Below are 17439 nucleotides of genomic sequence, written 5' to 3' on the forward strand. Positions count from 1 at the left end.
CAGTCCTGGTAGAATGAGCCTTAACAGAAGAAAGGCTTTCCCCCTGAAACGATTAACAAAAGGAAATGGCCTTGTATATCCATGAAGAAATAGTTTGCTTAGAAACAACCAAACTCAAAGATCTAGGATGAAAGGAAACAAAGCTTGCTCATATTTATGAATGGCTTTAGTTTTTTGCAAATCCAAAGTGTGACGAAACTTGACACTGGCAAACTGCAGAGAAGGGAAAAAAGGTGGGCAAATGAATAGACTGATTAAGATAACAAACACTTTGGGCATAAAAGAAGGATTAGTACGAAGAGAGACCTTCTTGTTATGAAAAACTAAAAAAGGAGGAACAGCCACAAGGGCCTACAGCTCAGACAGCACTATGGCTGAGGTAAGGGCCGAAAGAAATACAGTCTTCCAAGAACAATGCTGTAAAGAAGCTGCAGACTCAAAAGGAGCCCGAGTCAAATTTTTCAAGACAAAATTAAGATTCCAAAGAGAATTAGGCTTCCTGGGGAGCCTAATATGAAGATAGTCTTTAAGCAATTGCTTGACCTCAAATCTAGAGGTCAAAGGAGAAGTCAAAGGCAGACGAGCAGAAATGGCTGCCAGATGGGCTTTAAAAGAGTATGCCAACCCAGCACTGAGCAACTTACAAAAATTAGACAGAGAACCAAATGAACTTCTAAAGAAAGTGGATCAAGGCTATGAGCAAGACAGCAAACAGAAAATCTCTTCCATTTCAACAAATAAGATTTCTTGTGGGTGGATCTCCTGTTCTCCTGCAGAACCTGAAGCACGTCCTCAAGAAAACCTTATCACCCACAGTGTCAGTTGAAGGGTGGACAAGTGGGGATGAGAAACCCCCTGTACTGTACGAGTAGGTCCACCCTGTGAGGCAACTTGTGATGACTGCCCTTGGCTAAACGCAGAAGAGGGAACCAATGCTGTTTAGGTCAAAAGGGAGTCGCAACAAGATTTTGGAAGTCTTGTTCTATCTTGAACAAGACTCTTGGTATGACAGGAAAGGGAGGGAAGGCATAAAGAAAAATCCCCTTCCAGGAAAAAGGGCATCCATCTTCCAAACAAGACGACATGGGACACTGGTGCAAAACAGAGGAAGCTGTCTGTTTAGAGGGGAGGCAAAAAGATCTAAATGAGGAGTAGCCCACTGCTGAACAATGTCCAGAAACACATGCATCCACCTGAGTCTGTTATGGACCTGTTCAGAGAGTCTGCCACAATGTTCTGATCTGAAGATACAGGATAGCTAGATCACAAACTTGAAGAGCCAGTCTGCACAAGAAATACGACCTGGTCCCCCCTTGCTTGTTAATGTACCACATCACTGTGGCATTCTGTGAAGATTTTGAGGGGCCCTGGAAGGAGAAGGGAATGGAAGGCCTGAAGAGCCAGAAGAGCTCTCATCACTTTGATATCGATAAGCTCCCTCCTTTGATGAAGAAACCAAAAGAACTTTACCTTCAGAGGGTCGAAGGAAGCTCCCCACCCCACGTATGAGATGTTCGAAAGAGTTCCTGAACAGGGATTGGAGGCAGAAAAGTAAGCCCTGGGTTGGGGGACAGCTGACGAATCAACCACTGGACCTCTAACTTGAGAGAAGAGGAATTGGAAAGTCTAAAGGATGAGAGAGTTGAAGCCCGACTGACTTCAGGAATCACTGAAGCTTTCTCAAATGAAGTCTGGCCAGAGGAGGCATAAGCATGGTCGAAACCATGTATCCTAGAGCCCTTAGAAAATCTTTCACTGAAATGGACAGCAGAGGAAGAAGGGACTGAAAGAATGCTATCAGAGTCAAAGCCTTGGGAGGAGGCAGGGATGCTAGCTATGAAATAGTCTGGAGCTTGCACCTGAGAAAGACATGATCCTGAGAAGGCGTCATGAAGGATTTTTGGAAGTTCACTGTAAACCCTAGGCTTTACAGAAGACAAACAGTATAGTGAAGATGCTGAAGCAAAATCTCTGAAGAGGAAGTCTGAATGAGCAGGTCGTCCAGATGAGGAAAGATCTGAATTCCCCTCATCCTGCAGAAAGCAATCACAGGAGTGAAGCATTTGGTTAAGACCTTTGGGGCAGTATAGAGGCCAAAGGGCAAAGCAGAGAACTGAAGATGCAAGGAATCAACAGAGAAAAGTAAACATTTTCTGAAAAGGAGGTGAATAGGAATATGTTTATAAGAATCATTGAGATCCAGAGAGACTAGGAAAGCCTGAGGAAGAACAAGAAACAAGGTTTGAAGGGATAACATTCAAAAGGAAGGAACCTTCAAGAAAGGTGTTAGTTGGGATAGATCCAGAATGGTTCTGTAGGTGCCTTCTTTCCTTGTAACCAGAAACAGTCTGGAATAAAATCCCTTCTCCTTCTGGGAAGACTTGGATGGTTCTTTGAAACAAAAGGCTATGAAGAACATCTGGAAAAAAATGCAGTTGTTCTTGAGGAAGTTCAAGAATGTCCAAAGAGGGGAGAAAGGATTTCCAAACCATATAATACTCCTGATGAATGATGGCAAGAACCCAAGAGTCCTGAGTGATCGGTAACCAATTTGGAAGGGACAGGGAAAGACAGACAGAAAGGAGCTTGGCTGAAGAAGGAGGGGAAAAAGACAGACACAACCTGGTGCGTCTGTAGAGAGAGGCTTCGGAACTGCAGAAGTCTGAGTAGACTTAGTAGAAGGAGCCCTTTGAGCACACTTTTTCCCCTTGGGAGGAGGGTGAGATTGTCTATTTTCAAAGGCGGACTTGGTAGGTGGAACTCCTCTGAAATTTGGGAACAGTGTAAACAAAAATAGGTTTCAATTCCTGCATAGCCTTACTTACCCCTTTCCTGAGGAGATTCAAAAAGGTCAGCAGCAGAAGAACCAAAGATTTTTTTTTATTGTCAAGAGGCGCATCCATCCGTTTGGCCTTGATATAAATCAGGCAGATGCTGAAAACGAAGCCAGGAGTACCTCTGTAACACGGAACTAAAAGCAGCAGCTCTAGATGAGGCATCAGCTGCATCACCACGACATTTAATGGAATGGCAAGCCACTTGAGAACAGGAACCTAAGAAAGAGAGGGCTGCAGCCTTCTCCTCAGAATCAGGAAGGTCTGAAATAACCTGAAAAGTCTGAGAGAGGAGAGACATATGGTCTTGATAACTTGACAGCCCTGAAGGCCAGAGCAGCAGACGTATACACTTTTTTACCCAGCCTTCTCCATAGTTCTGCTGTCCTTGTCAGAGTGGAGCAGCTTAGTAGAAGGCAAAAGCTTACACGGTTTATCAGAAGAGATGGACAAGAAGGGACATTTGTAAAGAAATTTGCAATCATTAGGCACCTTATAAAACCCATCAGTTTTTTTAGGAGCAGGAGGCTGGGGATCAGGAGCCTGAGAAGCTGCAGAAAAAGTATCAATAAGGCAGGAAGAAAACAGCAGCACAGGGCTTGGGAGACTCCATTTGAAGGCATTCATACCTTCTTTGAACATAAGAAATCTGGGCACAATCCCATTTAAAAACGTCTTCATACTGGAAACAGTATCCTCAAATGAAACTTCCTCAAAAGGAAAATCAGGACTAATAGAATATTCCTTCTTCTCTGAACCACAATCCAAGAGCGAGGTAATCTGGGAAAATAGTTCAAAGATTCCTCATCAGCATCTGCTTCCTCATCAGATGAAACCTGCTCCCTAGGCCTCTTAAGAGGAGTAGAAGACCAAGGAGGAGCAGGAACAGAACCCCCTAGGGAGGCTTCGAAGCCATAATGGCACTAAATAAACCCTGTGTACAATCCTGCCATTCATACCAAGGATCTTTAGAAGCAGGAGAAATATGTTTAGTCTTTTGCTTATTTTTTAAAGGGCAGCTCTAACTATTTTAGGCGGCTCAAACTCCCGCCTACACTCAATAAGCATAATGGGAATCTCCTCCCTAACACAGATTTTCTGAACACGCATAGGCCCTTCAGAAAAAAGCAGCTGCAGTTCCCCCTGAACATCCACAGTTTATGTCTGCGGAGTCTCTGGGAGCGTGCGAGAAGCTGGGTCCATGCCGGCTTCCAAAGTGGTAGCAGCAGAGGAATCAGACTTAAAAAAAATGGGCCGCTCTTCAGGGCTTTCACCAGCCTTGAGAGAGATGTCCAGTGGATGAAGTACAACAGAAGAAACTGACAATTTTCTTGGTCTTCTTCATGGACGTCTGACCCTTGGGTCAAGACGATTACACCACACTACCCTGAGCCAATAATTTAAGACACTGGTTTTCTAGGTAAATAGCCAAAGAGGAGAGCCAACTACACAAAGTTTTCAGGACAATGTGAGACGCATCTAAACAAAACAAACACTGCTTGTGAGTCCTAATGGGGAATCTGTCTTGCACACTGGCATGCAAACCAACCAGCAAAAAGTAAAATAAAGAAAACCCCAATGGGGCATTCATCTGAAAATGGCTTGGCAACCATTTGACGAAAGAGCTTTTAGAAGATGGCGTTCAGAGTAGGTGGCAAAGAAGTTCTGATGATGGTACGTCCATACGTCATCTTTATGCCTTACGCTGTGCATGGGGAGCATACATGTGATGTGTGATGTCCCTACTACAACTTAAGGCTTTGGTATACTGGCTGGATATTGGGCTGCCTGAGGCAAGGGATCCCTACTGTAATGAACACTAACAGTTATACAGGACATCATAAGATGATTTATTATAGTTAATTTATGTTTTGCTAACTGGCTTGTGCAATTCAGGTTGGCCCATTTTCTATGGACTCTGAGGAGTGTCGACAACTGCATCTTTGTTGGGACAATTACAATATTATAATGATTACAAAAGATAAATAAAATAAATGGAAAAAGAAAATGGGTAAACATGAATACACTATGAATACAATTACTTTATGAAATCTGTGTGAAAAACAACATGGTAGAATCAGTGTGACAACCTTTAAATAAACTATTCCATTATTTGTCAACGGGGACGGCATGGGTAACATCTACCTTTAATGAATGAAATTAATGTGGCTGAAATCAGACTACATATTTAGTAATATATTCCCAACTTATTCTTATTTGCGTGGCAAACTTAAGTGAACTTTTACCTAACTAAACAGGTTGTTGAAACTTTAAATGCACTAAATGGATAACAGTTTTCTGAATTATAGCTCTATGTGGAAAAAAACTGTTAAGAGTAACAGATGTCTTTACTAGAGACCCAAATTATTCATAAATAATTTTACAGATCAGAACAGACATTTGGTAATAAATTGTTATGTGATCAAATAAAGAATTACTTAATAGACAAGCTTTCTATACAATACAGAAAGACATCCATCCACCCACAACCCCTTAATTCCCATTTTCTGCACACGCGGCCAGGGTGTCACTTCACCAGTGACAATCATCTAGAGCAAAGGTTTACACCACCGGATGACTGTGAAAAAGTCACCATAACATATACTGTTAGGTTATTACATGGTCACTACATAGTAATTTATGCAAATACATACGCTCCACAAGTCATGATGAAAATGCTAGAAGTACCTCATTCGTTTTAGAATTTCTAACATAACGCACTGAACCCATAAATTTTGTCTTGCCATGATCTTGTATCTAACTTTATTTATGATCATAATTCCTTGTACCTTCCCTTCAAAGGACTGAAAGGCTTGGCTCATTTTCATCCAACCTTTTAGAAAGCCAATACTTTGAAGTTTTTTTTAAGTCATTATTTGTTTTTCATTATCTCGCAGATTATGTGACAGATGCAACACGTCTTGGTGTTATGGATAAAGCAAAGGCAGAAAGTGTACCCGATTTATGCCATGAAAGAACACTTGTGTAAAAATCTTACCATAATCATAGATGTCCTTCTCCTCTATGTTGCAGTATTTTTTTACATAAGGGATCCTCTGTTAAGGGCAACCGGACATCAGGCCAGTATATAAAAGCTTTTAACTACTGCAAGTACATGAGAAGTCACATGAACGGCTTAGAATTATGTCCGTCATAAAAGCTACATCCACATGTACAATCCTCAGAACTGAATGCCCCAGGAGGTCTGTCAATCTAAAGAAGATCAGACATTCAGAATAAAAGCAAGCACCAGGGGAAGGAGGGAGGGATAGAATACTGTAACATAGAAGAGAAGGACGTCTATAGTTATAGTAAGATTTAACGCAACTATTCTATGTCTGTCTGTTCTAATGTTGCAGTATTCTTTACATGACGGAGAGTACCAAAGCTTAGGAGGAAACCTGGGAGGAAGAAGGACCAAAAGAGCGCTCTAGAAAACCATGAAGAATGGCTCTAGCAAAACCAGCTCTAGATCTGGAAATGCCATGCAATTTATAATGGTAGATGAAGGTATGTACAGAAGTCCAAGTAGCTTCTTCTAAAATGGTATTAGTATCCAAACCCTTAAAGAAAGCATCCAAGGATGCCACAGCCCTAGCAGAATGAGCCTTAACATGAAAAGGGAGGCTCTTCCCATGGAAAATGTAACAAAAAGAAGTAGCATTTGAAATTCAAGAAGAAATAGGTAATCACAGAGCCCTGGGATAAAAAGAAAACAAAAAGCCGATCAGATTTCCTGATAGATTTTCCAAATAAAATCCAAGTCTACGCACATCCAAGGTGTGTAAAATCCTCTCAATAGAGGATTGTGGAGAAGGAAAAAAAGGTGGGCAAATGAATAGACTGGTTAAGACACAACTTATTCATAACCTTGGGCATAAAGGAGGGGTTATAGTATGCAAACAGACCCTGTCCTTATGGAAAATCAGAAAAGGTGGGGAAGCATTTTCCAAGTACAGTGTTGCAAAGAAGCTGTAGCTGCAGGCTCAAATGGGGCCACAGTCAGCTTTTCCAAAATGAAGTTCAAATCCCAAGGAGAAAGAGGAACAGATTTCCTGGGATGTCTAATGTGAAAGACGCCTTTGAGAAAAAGTTTAACGTCTAACCTAGAAGGCAAAGGGGAGACAAAGCCAGACAGAAATGGCTGACAAATGGACTTTCACCCAGGAGTAAGCCAAACCATCATTCAGCAACTCACACAAGTATGAAATAACCAGTGGACCCAGGTTCTGTGAATGACACAAAATAGAAAACCTCTTCCATTCAGACAAGCAGGATTTTTTAGTATTGGGCTTTCTGGCCTCCTGCAGTACCCTAAGCATGTCCTCAGAAAAAAGCTGTCTGAAAGAAAATCAGAAGCCTATCACCCACAGAGTCAGATACAGAGTTGACAGATGTGGACAGATAAGAGATCCATTGCCCTGTGTGAGAAGGTCCACCCTGTGAGGTAACTTGTGATAACTGCCCTTGGCTAAATGCAGAAGAAGAAGAGGGAATCAATGCTGTCTTGGCCAAAAGGAAGTAATTAGCAAGATGTTTACTTTGTCTTGCTGAATCTTGAAGAGGACTTTCTGAATGAGAGGAAAGTGTAGGAACTGCATAAAGAAACATCCCCCTCCATGAAACTGATAGGGTGTCCACCTTCCAAACTAGAGGACCTGTGACTCTGGCACAAAAAAAAAGAGGAAACTGTCTGTTCAGAGGGGAGGCAAACAGATCTACTTTAGGAGTACTCCACTGGTGGGCAATGTCCAGAAACACATCCCTGTGGATCTTCCATTTGTGGGAGTCATGGACCTGCTCAGAATTCTGGCTGGAGGAGATATAAACTGCCTGAAGAGTCACTTGGTACTGAACTGCCATTTCCCAAGCCAAGGTACGAATTTGTCCCACCCCATTTGTTTACATATCAGAGAACTGTGGTGTTGTCTGTAAAAAGTTTTAGAGGTCCTGGACGGAAGAGAGGATGGAAAGTCTGAAGAGCTAATATGAGGGTTCTGATGTCTTTGATGTTGATATGCTCCTCCTTTTGAGAAGGAGACCAAAGGCCTTGTACCTTCTAGGTTTGGGGCGTCTGTAAACAACTCTCGAGTGGGAAGAGGAGGATACAAAGGAAGGCCTGGGTTCAGGGAAATCTGCTGAATTCACCAAAGAAGTTCCCTTTTGAGACAAGGGAGAAGAGGAATCACAAACTCCAGTGGATGTGCATGCTGCAGCCAAACTGATTTCAGATACTACTAAAACCTCATGTGAAGCTTGGCCAGAATTAGCATGGGAATGGTGGATGCCATGAACCCCAGGAGCCTGAAGAACTCCCTGGCTGTAAGAGGAAGAAGAAGGAAAAGACTTTAGCAGTAGGAAATGAGAGACTGAACTTTTGGAGAAGGCAGAAGGATGCATATCTGTCTGAAACCTGCACCCCAGGAAGATGAGATCCTGAGAGGGGGAAGAAAGGATTTTTTTAAATTTATTGTGAACCTCAATGTTTGCAGAAGAAAAATAGTGAACTGCAGATTTTGTTCTAGGGTCTCTGGACAAGCAGCTAGAAAAAGATCTAGGTAAGGGTAAACCTGGATGCCATGCAGTCTGCAGTAAACAATCACAAAAATGAGGTACTTTGTGAATACCTTGGGGCAGTGGAAAGACCAAAGGGCAAAGCTGAGAACTGAAAGTGCAAGAAAGCAATAGAGAAACATAAAAAATTCCTGTAAAGGGGATGAATTGGAATATGAAGATAAGCATTCTTGATGTCCAGAGGGTCCATGTAAGCCTGAGGGAGAATAAGAGGAAACAAGTTTTGCAAGGACAGCATGCAGAAGGGTAGGAACCTTCAGAAAAAATATTTAGGTGAGAAAGATCCAGAATGGGTCTCCATGGGCCATCTTTTCTAGGCAAGAGAAACATCGTGGAGTAAAACCCTCTTCCTCTAAGGGGCACAGGAACTTCTTGAATTGTTCCCTGATGCAGCAACTAATGAAGCACCCGTGGAAATAGACACAGTTGGTCCTGATATGGTTGTGTAATGCCCATAAATGGAAGAAAAGTTTTTCAGACTATTATGTACCTTGGTTTGATAATAGAAAGAACCCAGGAGTCTTGAGTAATGGTTTCCCAAACTGGAAGAGACAGGGAAAGACTGAGAAAGAGGAGTATGACTGATTACCTGACTTGCAAGAAAAAGGGCTATTTTTGGCCAGGAAATGGCTGAGAATGCTTTGAGTGAGGAATTCTACTACCTCCCTTTTTGTGTTTAGAAGTAGGAAGGTGAGCTTGTTTTATCAGAAGCAATGGAAACCACCGTAGGATATCCTGAAGGACATCTGTAAAGAAATTTACAGCCATTTGGCACCTTATACAACCAATCAGTCCTTTTTAGGGACAGGGGCCTTAGATGCTGAAGAAAATGCATCCAAAAAGGCTGGTAAGACTGGAGCTACAGCAGAAGGAGGAGAATGAGAATCCATTTGTAAAAGATCATAATATCTTTTCTGCACATCAGAAACCTGATAGCAGTCCCATTTCCAGAATTCCCTCATTTTAGTTAAGGTTTCCCCAAAGGTGACCTCTTCCACTGGAGACTCTGTCATTAGACTATTCCTCAGGGGAAGTATATTCAAGGAGGATGGAATTTGAATGGAGTCGATCAAGGATTTATCCCCACGAGAACCATCCTCAGATGATTCCAGTACCCTAACTCTCTTGAGTGGGAAGTTAAAGGAAAAACAGATCAGCTGAAGGAGGCTTAAGAGCCATGAATGCATTAAGCAAGCCTTGAGAGAAAGTCTTCCAATCAGATTGTGGAGTCTTAGGTGCAGAAATGTGCTTGGCTTTCTGCTTTCTTTTTAACCACACATCTGACCGATGAAAACTGGAGGGATGTGATGTAGGCCTGCACTCAATAATATTAGTTGGAATATCCTCCCCTAACTAGTATCCCAGGGATACCCCTAGAACCTTCAGAAATGAGCCTTGGCTCCCCTGACCATCCGCTGTGGACATCTGCATTGCCTCAGAGGACTTGCCTAAGGCAGACACCTTGATGGCGTCTGATATGGTACCCACAGAAGTACCCAAGCCAACCTCTGGGTGGGCTCTTCGGGTCTTCATCAACCTTGAGAGAAACATCAAAGGTAGGAGGTGCGGTTGAAGAGTCAGGCCCCAGCTTCTTGGCCTTCCTCTAACAGAGGCTCGACAGAAGTGCCAGACATACCCTCCATAATGTCCCTAGCTAAAACGCTTCAGTTGCTGATTTTCTAAATAAATCTTAAGGGATGAAAGACTGCTATGCAGGGACTTAAGGATGAAGGCCTGGCAAAGGCAGCAAGATGTATGGTTGTGTGTAGGCCACGAACAAAACAGACACAGGTCATGACTATCCTTGTGTGGAATCTGTCTCACACACTGGCACTTGCCTTTCCTAGATGACATGAAACTCTCAACAAAAAGCAGCAGTGAGAGAAAAAAGAAAAAAACTCAACAGAGCACTTATCTGAAAGCTGGACCTGCAGCAAATGACTCAGGCGAACAGATCCGACAATCGAAGATGGCTTTCAGGCTGCAGCAGAGAAATTCTAAAGATTGCATGTGTGGACATCACTTTTATGGCTGATGTACTCCTAAGCCATCTGTGTGACATCTCGCGTACTAGCAGTACTTAAAAGCTCTTGTATACTGGCTGGATGTCTGGTCACCCTTCGATCCTTCACGTAAAGAATACTGCAACATTAGAACAGAAGGACATCAAGCTTTCTACATCGGCACTCAAGTTTAGAGGAGAAAAAAGTAACTCCATAGGGAAAAAAATAGAAACTGCATCAAAACCTGCAATGAAAAGCAAAATGTCCACACTTGTTCATCCCTAGTTAACCATGTGCAAACTAGTGGGGAAAACAGAAATGAAGGAACAGTCTTCATATGACACGAACATAAGTATCTAAATGCAAGGGATGGTCCAAGCAGTCTTATTACTCATCACCAGTAGTGTTTATACCACCAGAAAAAGCTAGAGGTGCAAGGCATGTTGGCAGAGTGCTCCTAGTTATTTGGCTGTTAAATAATTGAACTTATAGTCACAGCATCCTCTGGCCTTAGCCTTTACATCAACTGATAGAACAGCTTTAAAAAAAAAAAAAAAAAAAAGGAAAAAGTTTTTCAAAAAAGAAGTTATGTACTCACCATAGCGTTCCAACTGAGTAGTTAAGACTTCATTTGTCATCAACCTGTGGGATATCGGATCCGAGACAGCAGTTTCACCAGCATCTGATCTGAGCTCCAAGCTCTTCCCCATAATACCCCTCCATCTCCTTCCTTCCTTCAGATCAAGTTTGCTATGCCCCCAAACATGAACCCAACCCTACAACCTTCACAAACATGGAAGAACAGGAGAGCCGCAAGGCACCCTCTCCTGTCTGCCAAGAGAAGATCAGGGGGAAGGAGGGAGGGACAGCTGATGACAAATGAAGTCTAACTACTCAGACGGAACGTTATGGTGCTTACATAACTTCTTTAACTGGAGTAGTTAACTTCATTTGATCATCAATCTGCGGGACAGAGTCCCCAGCTACCATCAAAAAATCCTGGGTGGCCCTCATGGAAGGATATTTCAGAGCACCGCAGAGCCAAAGGATGGAAACCATGTCCAATTTATAATGAGAAATAAAAGTATAAGATGAGGACCAAGTAGCTGCCGAACAAATATCGTCCAAAGACACTCTAGACCAAAAGGCAGCTGACAATAGCTATAGACCTGGTAGAATGGGCATTTATCCTATCCGGAAGAGACATGTTTTTATCTTTGTAAACCTGAAGGATGCATAGAGAGATCCATCTGGCAATAGTCACCTTAGAAACCGGTTTGCCCAGAAACGGCATAGCAAAAGACGAACAACTGGTCAGACTTCCGAATGGCTTTAGTCCTGTGTAAGTAGAAGCATAATTTGTCTATGTACATCTAACAAATGCAATTTATATTCACCCCTGTTCTGAAAATTTGGAAAGAAAACAGGCAAGTTGATTGATTGATTAATTTTTGTTTCCGAAGCCACTTTGGGTAGAAAGGAAGGATTAGTATGAAGGGAAACCCCGTCTTTATGAAAGATCATATATGGAGGTTTTACAGATAATGCTTGAAGTTCCGATACTCTCCTAGCTGAGGTAACAGTCACTAAAAAGGCAGTCTTCCATGTTAAAAATCAAAATCTCAAGACCACAGAAGCAGAAGGCTCAAAGGGTGCAGCAAGCAAGGCCTGTAAAACTAAGGTAAGATCCCAAGGAGGGGAAAGATCCTTAACCGGGGGTCTTAAAGAAAAGTACCTTTAATAAACGTTTTGCAAAGTCTGGTGGAAGCTAAGGAAGCCATATTCTCACCTACATGAAAATTAGAAATGGCTGCCTGTTGAACTTTCACTGTAGATGAGCTGGCACCCTGCTGGAAAATGTATGCCAAAAACTCAAACTGCTGGAATAGGAGCTGTGAATGGGTACAAGTTCCTTTGAGAAGCCCAGATAGAAAAATGCTTCCATTTGCTACAGTAAAATTTTCTGGTGGACGATTTATGAGCTGCCACCAGAATAGACTTAACCGGGGAAGACAAACCGGGAGTCCTAGCAATCAAGGGAACTGGAGCAGCCAAGCCGTGATCTTCAGACTACCCAGGTCTGGATGAAGGGCCTTCGAGGGATGCGAAATGAGATCCAGTATGGAATCTGGAATCCAAAGAGAAACTACAAGATGAGACCAAAGACTAAACCAGATTTGGCGAGGCCAGAATGGGGCAATGAGGAAAATTCTGCTTCCCGACCGTCGAGCATTCTGTAGAAATTTTGTCACGAGAGGCAAAGGGGGATAAGCATAAAGAAGACCGGAAGGCCAAGCATGGACCACAGCATCCCTGGGGGATTTCCCCATGTGGGGGGATCAGAGCAAAGAACTCGCTGCACTTCACGTTGGAAGGAGATGCGAAGATATCGCAGCAAGGCTGACCCCACTCGAGAAAAATTCACGCCGCAACTAAAGGATTCAGAGACCACTCAAAAGGCATTAGAGTAGTTCTGCTCAGTCTGTCTGCCAGAATACTGGACCAACTTGAGATGTGGGTTGCTACCAGAAAATGGCTGGTGGAGATTGCCCATTCCCACACTCTCATGGCTTTGCAACAATGGGGATAGGACCTGGTTCTCCCCTGTTTGTTGATATACCAGACCACTGCCATATTGTCTACCTGAATAGCAATCGTTCCCAGAGGAAGAAAGGCATGAAGGGCCTGCACTGCTAATAAGACCACCCTTATCTCTAGAACACTGATATGCAGTTTGGTCTCGTTCGGGGACCACGTGCCTTGGACTGTCCTGCCCGAACAATGCCGCCCCCACCCTAGTTGGGAGGCGTCCATGGTCACCATGGCTTCGGGAGGGGCTGCAAGAAACAGGCGTCCCTCTATGAGCTCCGGGGAATGTATCCATCACAAGAGAGAGACCTCCTGAATGCACTGCTTATGTGAATAGGATGTGTCAAAGGCAGATTTAAAAGGAACCATTGGACCGCTAATGTCCACTGTAGAATTCTCATATGAAGGCAAGCACAGGGGAGAAGAATAATGGTGGTTGCCATGGAACCCAAGGCTCTCAAAACTGCCTCGGCTGGTGGAAGGTGAGACTGTAGGTTCACAGATGCATGAAGTCGTAGGTTCCGGACTCTTTCTGGAGTTAAAAAGGCCTTGGTTAGAGACTTATCGATTCTCGCCCCTATACAGTCCAAAACCTGAACAGAGATCTAGACAAGACTTGGCTATGTTGATTGTGATGCCCAGCAAGTCTGACAACTTCGGAAAAAAATCCCTGGCCTGACAATGTAGACGTTTGGTGGGAGCGGCGAGGAGCCAATCATCCAGGTACGTATAGACTTGTATCCCCTGAAGCCTCAGGTGAGCCGCTTCTACTGCCATGACCTTGGTGAACACCCTGGGGGCTGTGGTGAGACTGAAGGGTAGGGCTCAGTGATAGTGATTTCCCCCTAGCTGAAAGTGGAGAAACCTCCTGGAGCGTCTGTGCATTTTGATGTGACAGTACGTGTCCTGGAGATCTATGGAGCACATACAGTCGTTCTCCTGCAGGTAAGGCAGGATGGATTGCAGAGTGAGCATCTGGAACTTCTCTTTGGCAACTGACAGGTTTAGTGTAGAAAGGTCCAGAATGGGCCTTAGGTCCCCCCAGTCTTTTTTTGGCACCAAAAAGAACCTGGAATAGATGCCTGATCCGAACTGATCTCGTGGGACGGGCTGGATGACTGGTTTCCTTAACAGCTTTCCGATTTCTATAGCTGCTGCCTCCCTTTGCGCTGGTGGAATGTCTGGGAGGTGTTTTGATGGCACGGGAGGGGTTAGAAAGGGGATTGTACAACCTATGGATATTATCTGGAGCACCCAATGGTCTGATGACATGGACTCCCATGCCATTAGGTGCATCAAGAGATGACCCCAGACTGCCAGCAGAGCAGTCGGGCAATGCCTCAGGGCTGTTGCGCGGGTCTTTCCAAGAATAGTTCTCGAGACCCAAAATTTCTTAGACCCCCCCCCCACCTCTGGGCCGGCATTTGTCCTGTCCCCCTCTGCCTCTGGGGGAAGGCGAGTCCAGAGTGTCCCGGGAATACTGAGACTTCTGGAATCACATCATCTTTTGCCTCCTCTGATTCCTAGAAAAGGATCATTGGGGATTAGAGAAGCTTATTCCAATGGTAGACAGTGTCTTCCTGTCCTTCTTACTCTGGACTAACTTTTCACGAACTGTTTTCCCCAAACAAGGAAGAACCATCGGGCATTCGCAAAAGATGCCTTAAAGGGTTCCGTGAACTAACAAAGCCTGAGCCAGGTGTGCCACCTCATGGCAAAGCCGGACCCAGCAGCCCTTGCCGCTCCTTCAGTGGCATGTATCAGGAGGCGCATGGATGTATTTGTAACTAATTTGAGAGTGGCCATTCTCGCGGAGAATGTGCGTTTATCCTCTGGAGCCATGGACTCTGGGGGCGACTCAGTGAACTCCTTGATGAGGTCTCACTGTAGTCTTCTAACATGGGCCAAATAATTCAGTGTCCTTATAGAAAAGGTGGCTGAAGCATATGTTCACCTTCCCAGACTATCCATCGTCCTGGACTCTCGGCTGGGGGATGGACCGTAGAACTTTCCTGGGCCAGCCGCTATCCACCATGGCGTCCACAGGGTACCCCTTGTTCCAGCTCGGTCTGTCTACTGGAGGGCTCAAGATCTTATCCGGGCACCTGGAAATTAGCTCCACGGTGTTCGGCTCCTTCCATGTCCTGGTGGTAATGAGGTCCACCAAGGGATCCGCGGGGGGGGAACCAGGAGTTAGATGGGCCCATGTCGAAGGCCTCCAGAAATATCAACTCGTCTGAGGAAGGTTTGGGGGCGGACCAGCCCCACCACTGGCGCAAGATTTCCAAGATGTCTCTAAGGAAGACATCCTCGGAGGGGGGGGGTGATCTGAGGGAACCTTCCCCTTCATTCAAGTTTGCACGTTCGCTTGCGAGGGATCTCTTCGGTGGGACTCTCCGGAGAGGGCTGGCAAACTACTAGAGGTTCCTCAAGGGAAACTGGGGCACCTTGAGCATGGGCTGTCCCTGTATGGGCAAAATGGCAGAAGACGCACCCAGAGGCGAGGGAAATCGGGGAGGACTCTGATCAGATGATCAGGGGCCTCGATCCTCTGTAGAGAACACTTTCCACCATGTCGAACGCAGAGGGAGAATGAGCCTCCTGAGGAATTGGTAAGGAGAATGCTCTCCCCAGATCCATCGTGGGGATCGGAGCAGAGATACCGAGGGGCAGACCTTGACCAGACAGTGCCGATGCCAATGGGGAAAGGTTCAACCCCTCGGATCCAACCCCTAGGCTCCGGCTCAGAGAGCCGCTCAGGTCCGAAGCAGTCGGATGCGAAGTGTTCAAGGTAATGGACGGTGTTGACTTACCTGGTACCATTGGCGCCAGCCCCCTGACTCCGGGACCTCTCAGATTCCACAACTTTGATACTGGGGGTCAGATCAGAGAAGGAAATATTTGGGCAAAGAAGGAAAGCCAGCCTCCCCCTCTGGAGGGAGAGGGAGCTGGCAAGACCTCCATCTAAATCTGGGTGCGAATAAACCTTTCAGGTAAACTACGGGTGGACCTCCACAAGGCCACCGATGCCGGCTGGGAGGGTTGGTGTACGGAGGCCTAAGCTGCTCTGGTAAAAATCTCTGCTATCAGAGTAGAGGGGAAGCTGACCTAGAAAAAACTGGAGGACCCATCTGATCCAAACGGTCCGGGGATCTCTTCCTCCCCTTGTCTCTCTCTCTTGTCCCTGTTCTCTTTCTTAGACTCCCTAACCACAGGCCTTTGATCGGGAGGTTGAACCCTCCCCTGGGAGGGAGAGGAGACTGTAGTGGAAGTGGAAGGTGCGGTTACAGCAGTGACTGCAATAGAAGAAAAGGCAGCCACCTCTGTCACAGGCAAAAGTCCCTTAAGGATCAATTTAGCCCTATGATCTTTAAGGGATCTGGGGTTAAACCCCGCACAAATGGAGCAGCCAGAAGATAAATGTGTCTGGGGGCAGCCCAACACACAGTGTGTGGCCATCCGCAGGGGGCAACTTATGGCCACACACTGTGCATTTACGAAAGATCAGCTTAGCCTGCTGATCATCCATGTCACACACACAACAAAAGTTTAACCTAACACACACACACACTCACTCGGAAGGTAGGGGAAGGGAGACTAGGCTTAAACTACCTACAAGACACACTGACTCTCTCTACTTTTTTTTTTAAACAAACGTGACGCAAAAACGAGGGAAGGGGAGGTAAGGGACAGAAGGAAGCCTACCTACACTAACACCATGCAAAACCACCCACAAAAGCTTGAAGACATTCACCTACCATGCCTGGAGCTTTAGACCATGCTGCTTGGCACAGCCGCGGCAAACGAGATCTGAGGGAAGGAAGGAGGTGGAGGGGTATTACGGGTAAGGGGAGGAGCTTGGAGCTCAGATCAGATGCTGGTGTAACTGGCATCTCAGATCTGATCCGGATCCGATATCCCACAGGTTGATCAAATGTAGTTAACTACTTCAGATCATGACTTATGTTTAACGAAGTCTTACAATTGATACATGAATCTCAAATATAAAATAAATAATGCAACTTTATAACTGTGCTACTGTAAAGAAGTGTGTTAAAATAAAAACTGAAACAGTATTCCTGAACCAACCAGTTCATTGTCATTTATTTGTTTTTGTGTGGGTGTTCAGCAAAAGTTGTTCAAGACCAACAATTAATCCTATCTACATTAAACTGATTTTTACAGTCTTTCTACAAACATTCATCCTAGAATGTTTAGACTAACCAGTTGAAACTAATATGATACATGCACAACTACAGATATGGATTTGTCATTCCTACTCCTTGGCACTCAATGATGAAATTTTCTTCACTGCAGCCTTGATCTTCTGACTTGCTGATATTAAATTTTGCCTGAGAAAGAAATAGAAATACTCTAATCACTTAACGAGCAAAAATGTGTGCGTTAATTTTGTGTTCAGTTCAGTCTAAAACACACGT

The 17439-nt window shown here is 44.6% G+C and overlaps 1 protein-coding gene across 1 annotated transcript in view; it reads right to left on the reverse strand.

Annotated features, from left to right (window-relative positions):
* Positions 1 to 17076: 17076 nt before the first annotated feature.
* RTCA (RNA 3'-terminal phosphate cyclase) overlaps positions 17077 to 17439 on the reverse strand; it is a 337192-nt gene continuing 336829 nt past the window's right edge. The window contains exon 11 of the mRNA XM_044085720.1: positions 17077 to 17352. Within this exon, the coding sequence (XP_043941655.1) occupies positions 17254 to 17352 (99 nt within the window). The 3' untranslated portion in view covers positions 17077 to 17253. The remainder of the gene's footprint in view (positions 17353 to 17439) is intronic.

Source organism: Protopterus annectens, chromosome 10.part0, assembly GCF_019279795.1.
Source record: "Protopterus annectens isolate FY-2018-M chromosome 10.part0, PAN1.0, whole genome shotgun sequence".
In the NCBI taxonomy this organism is placed as follows: Eukaryota; Metazoa; Chordata; order Ceratodontiformes; family Protopteridae; genus Protopterus; species Protopterus annectens.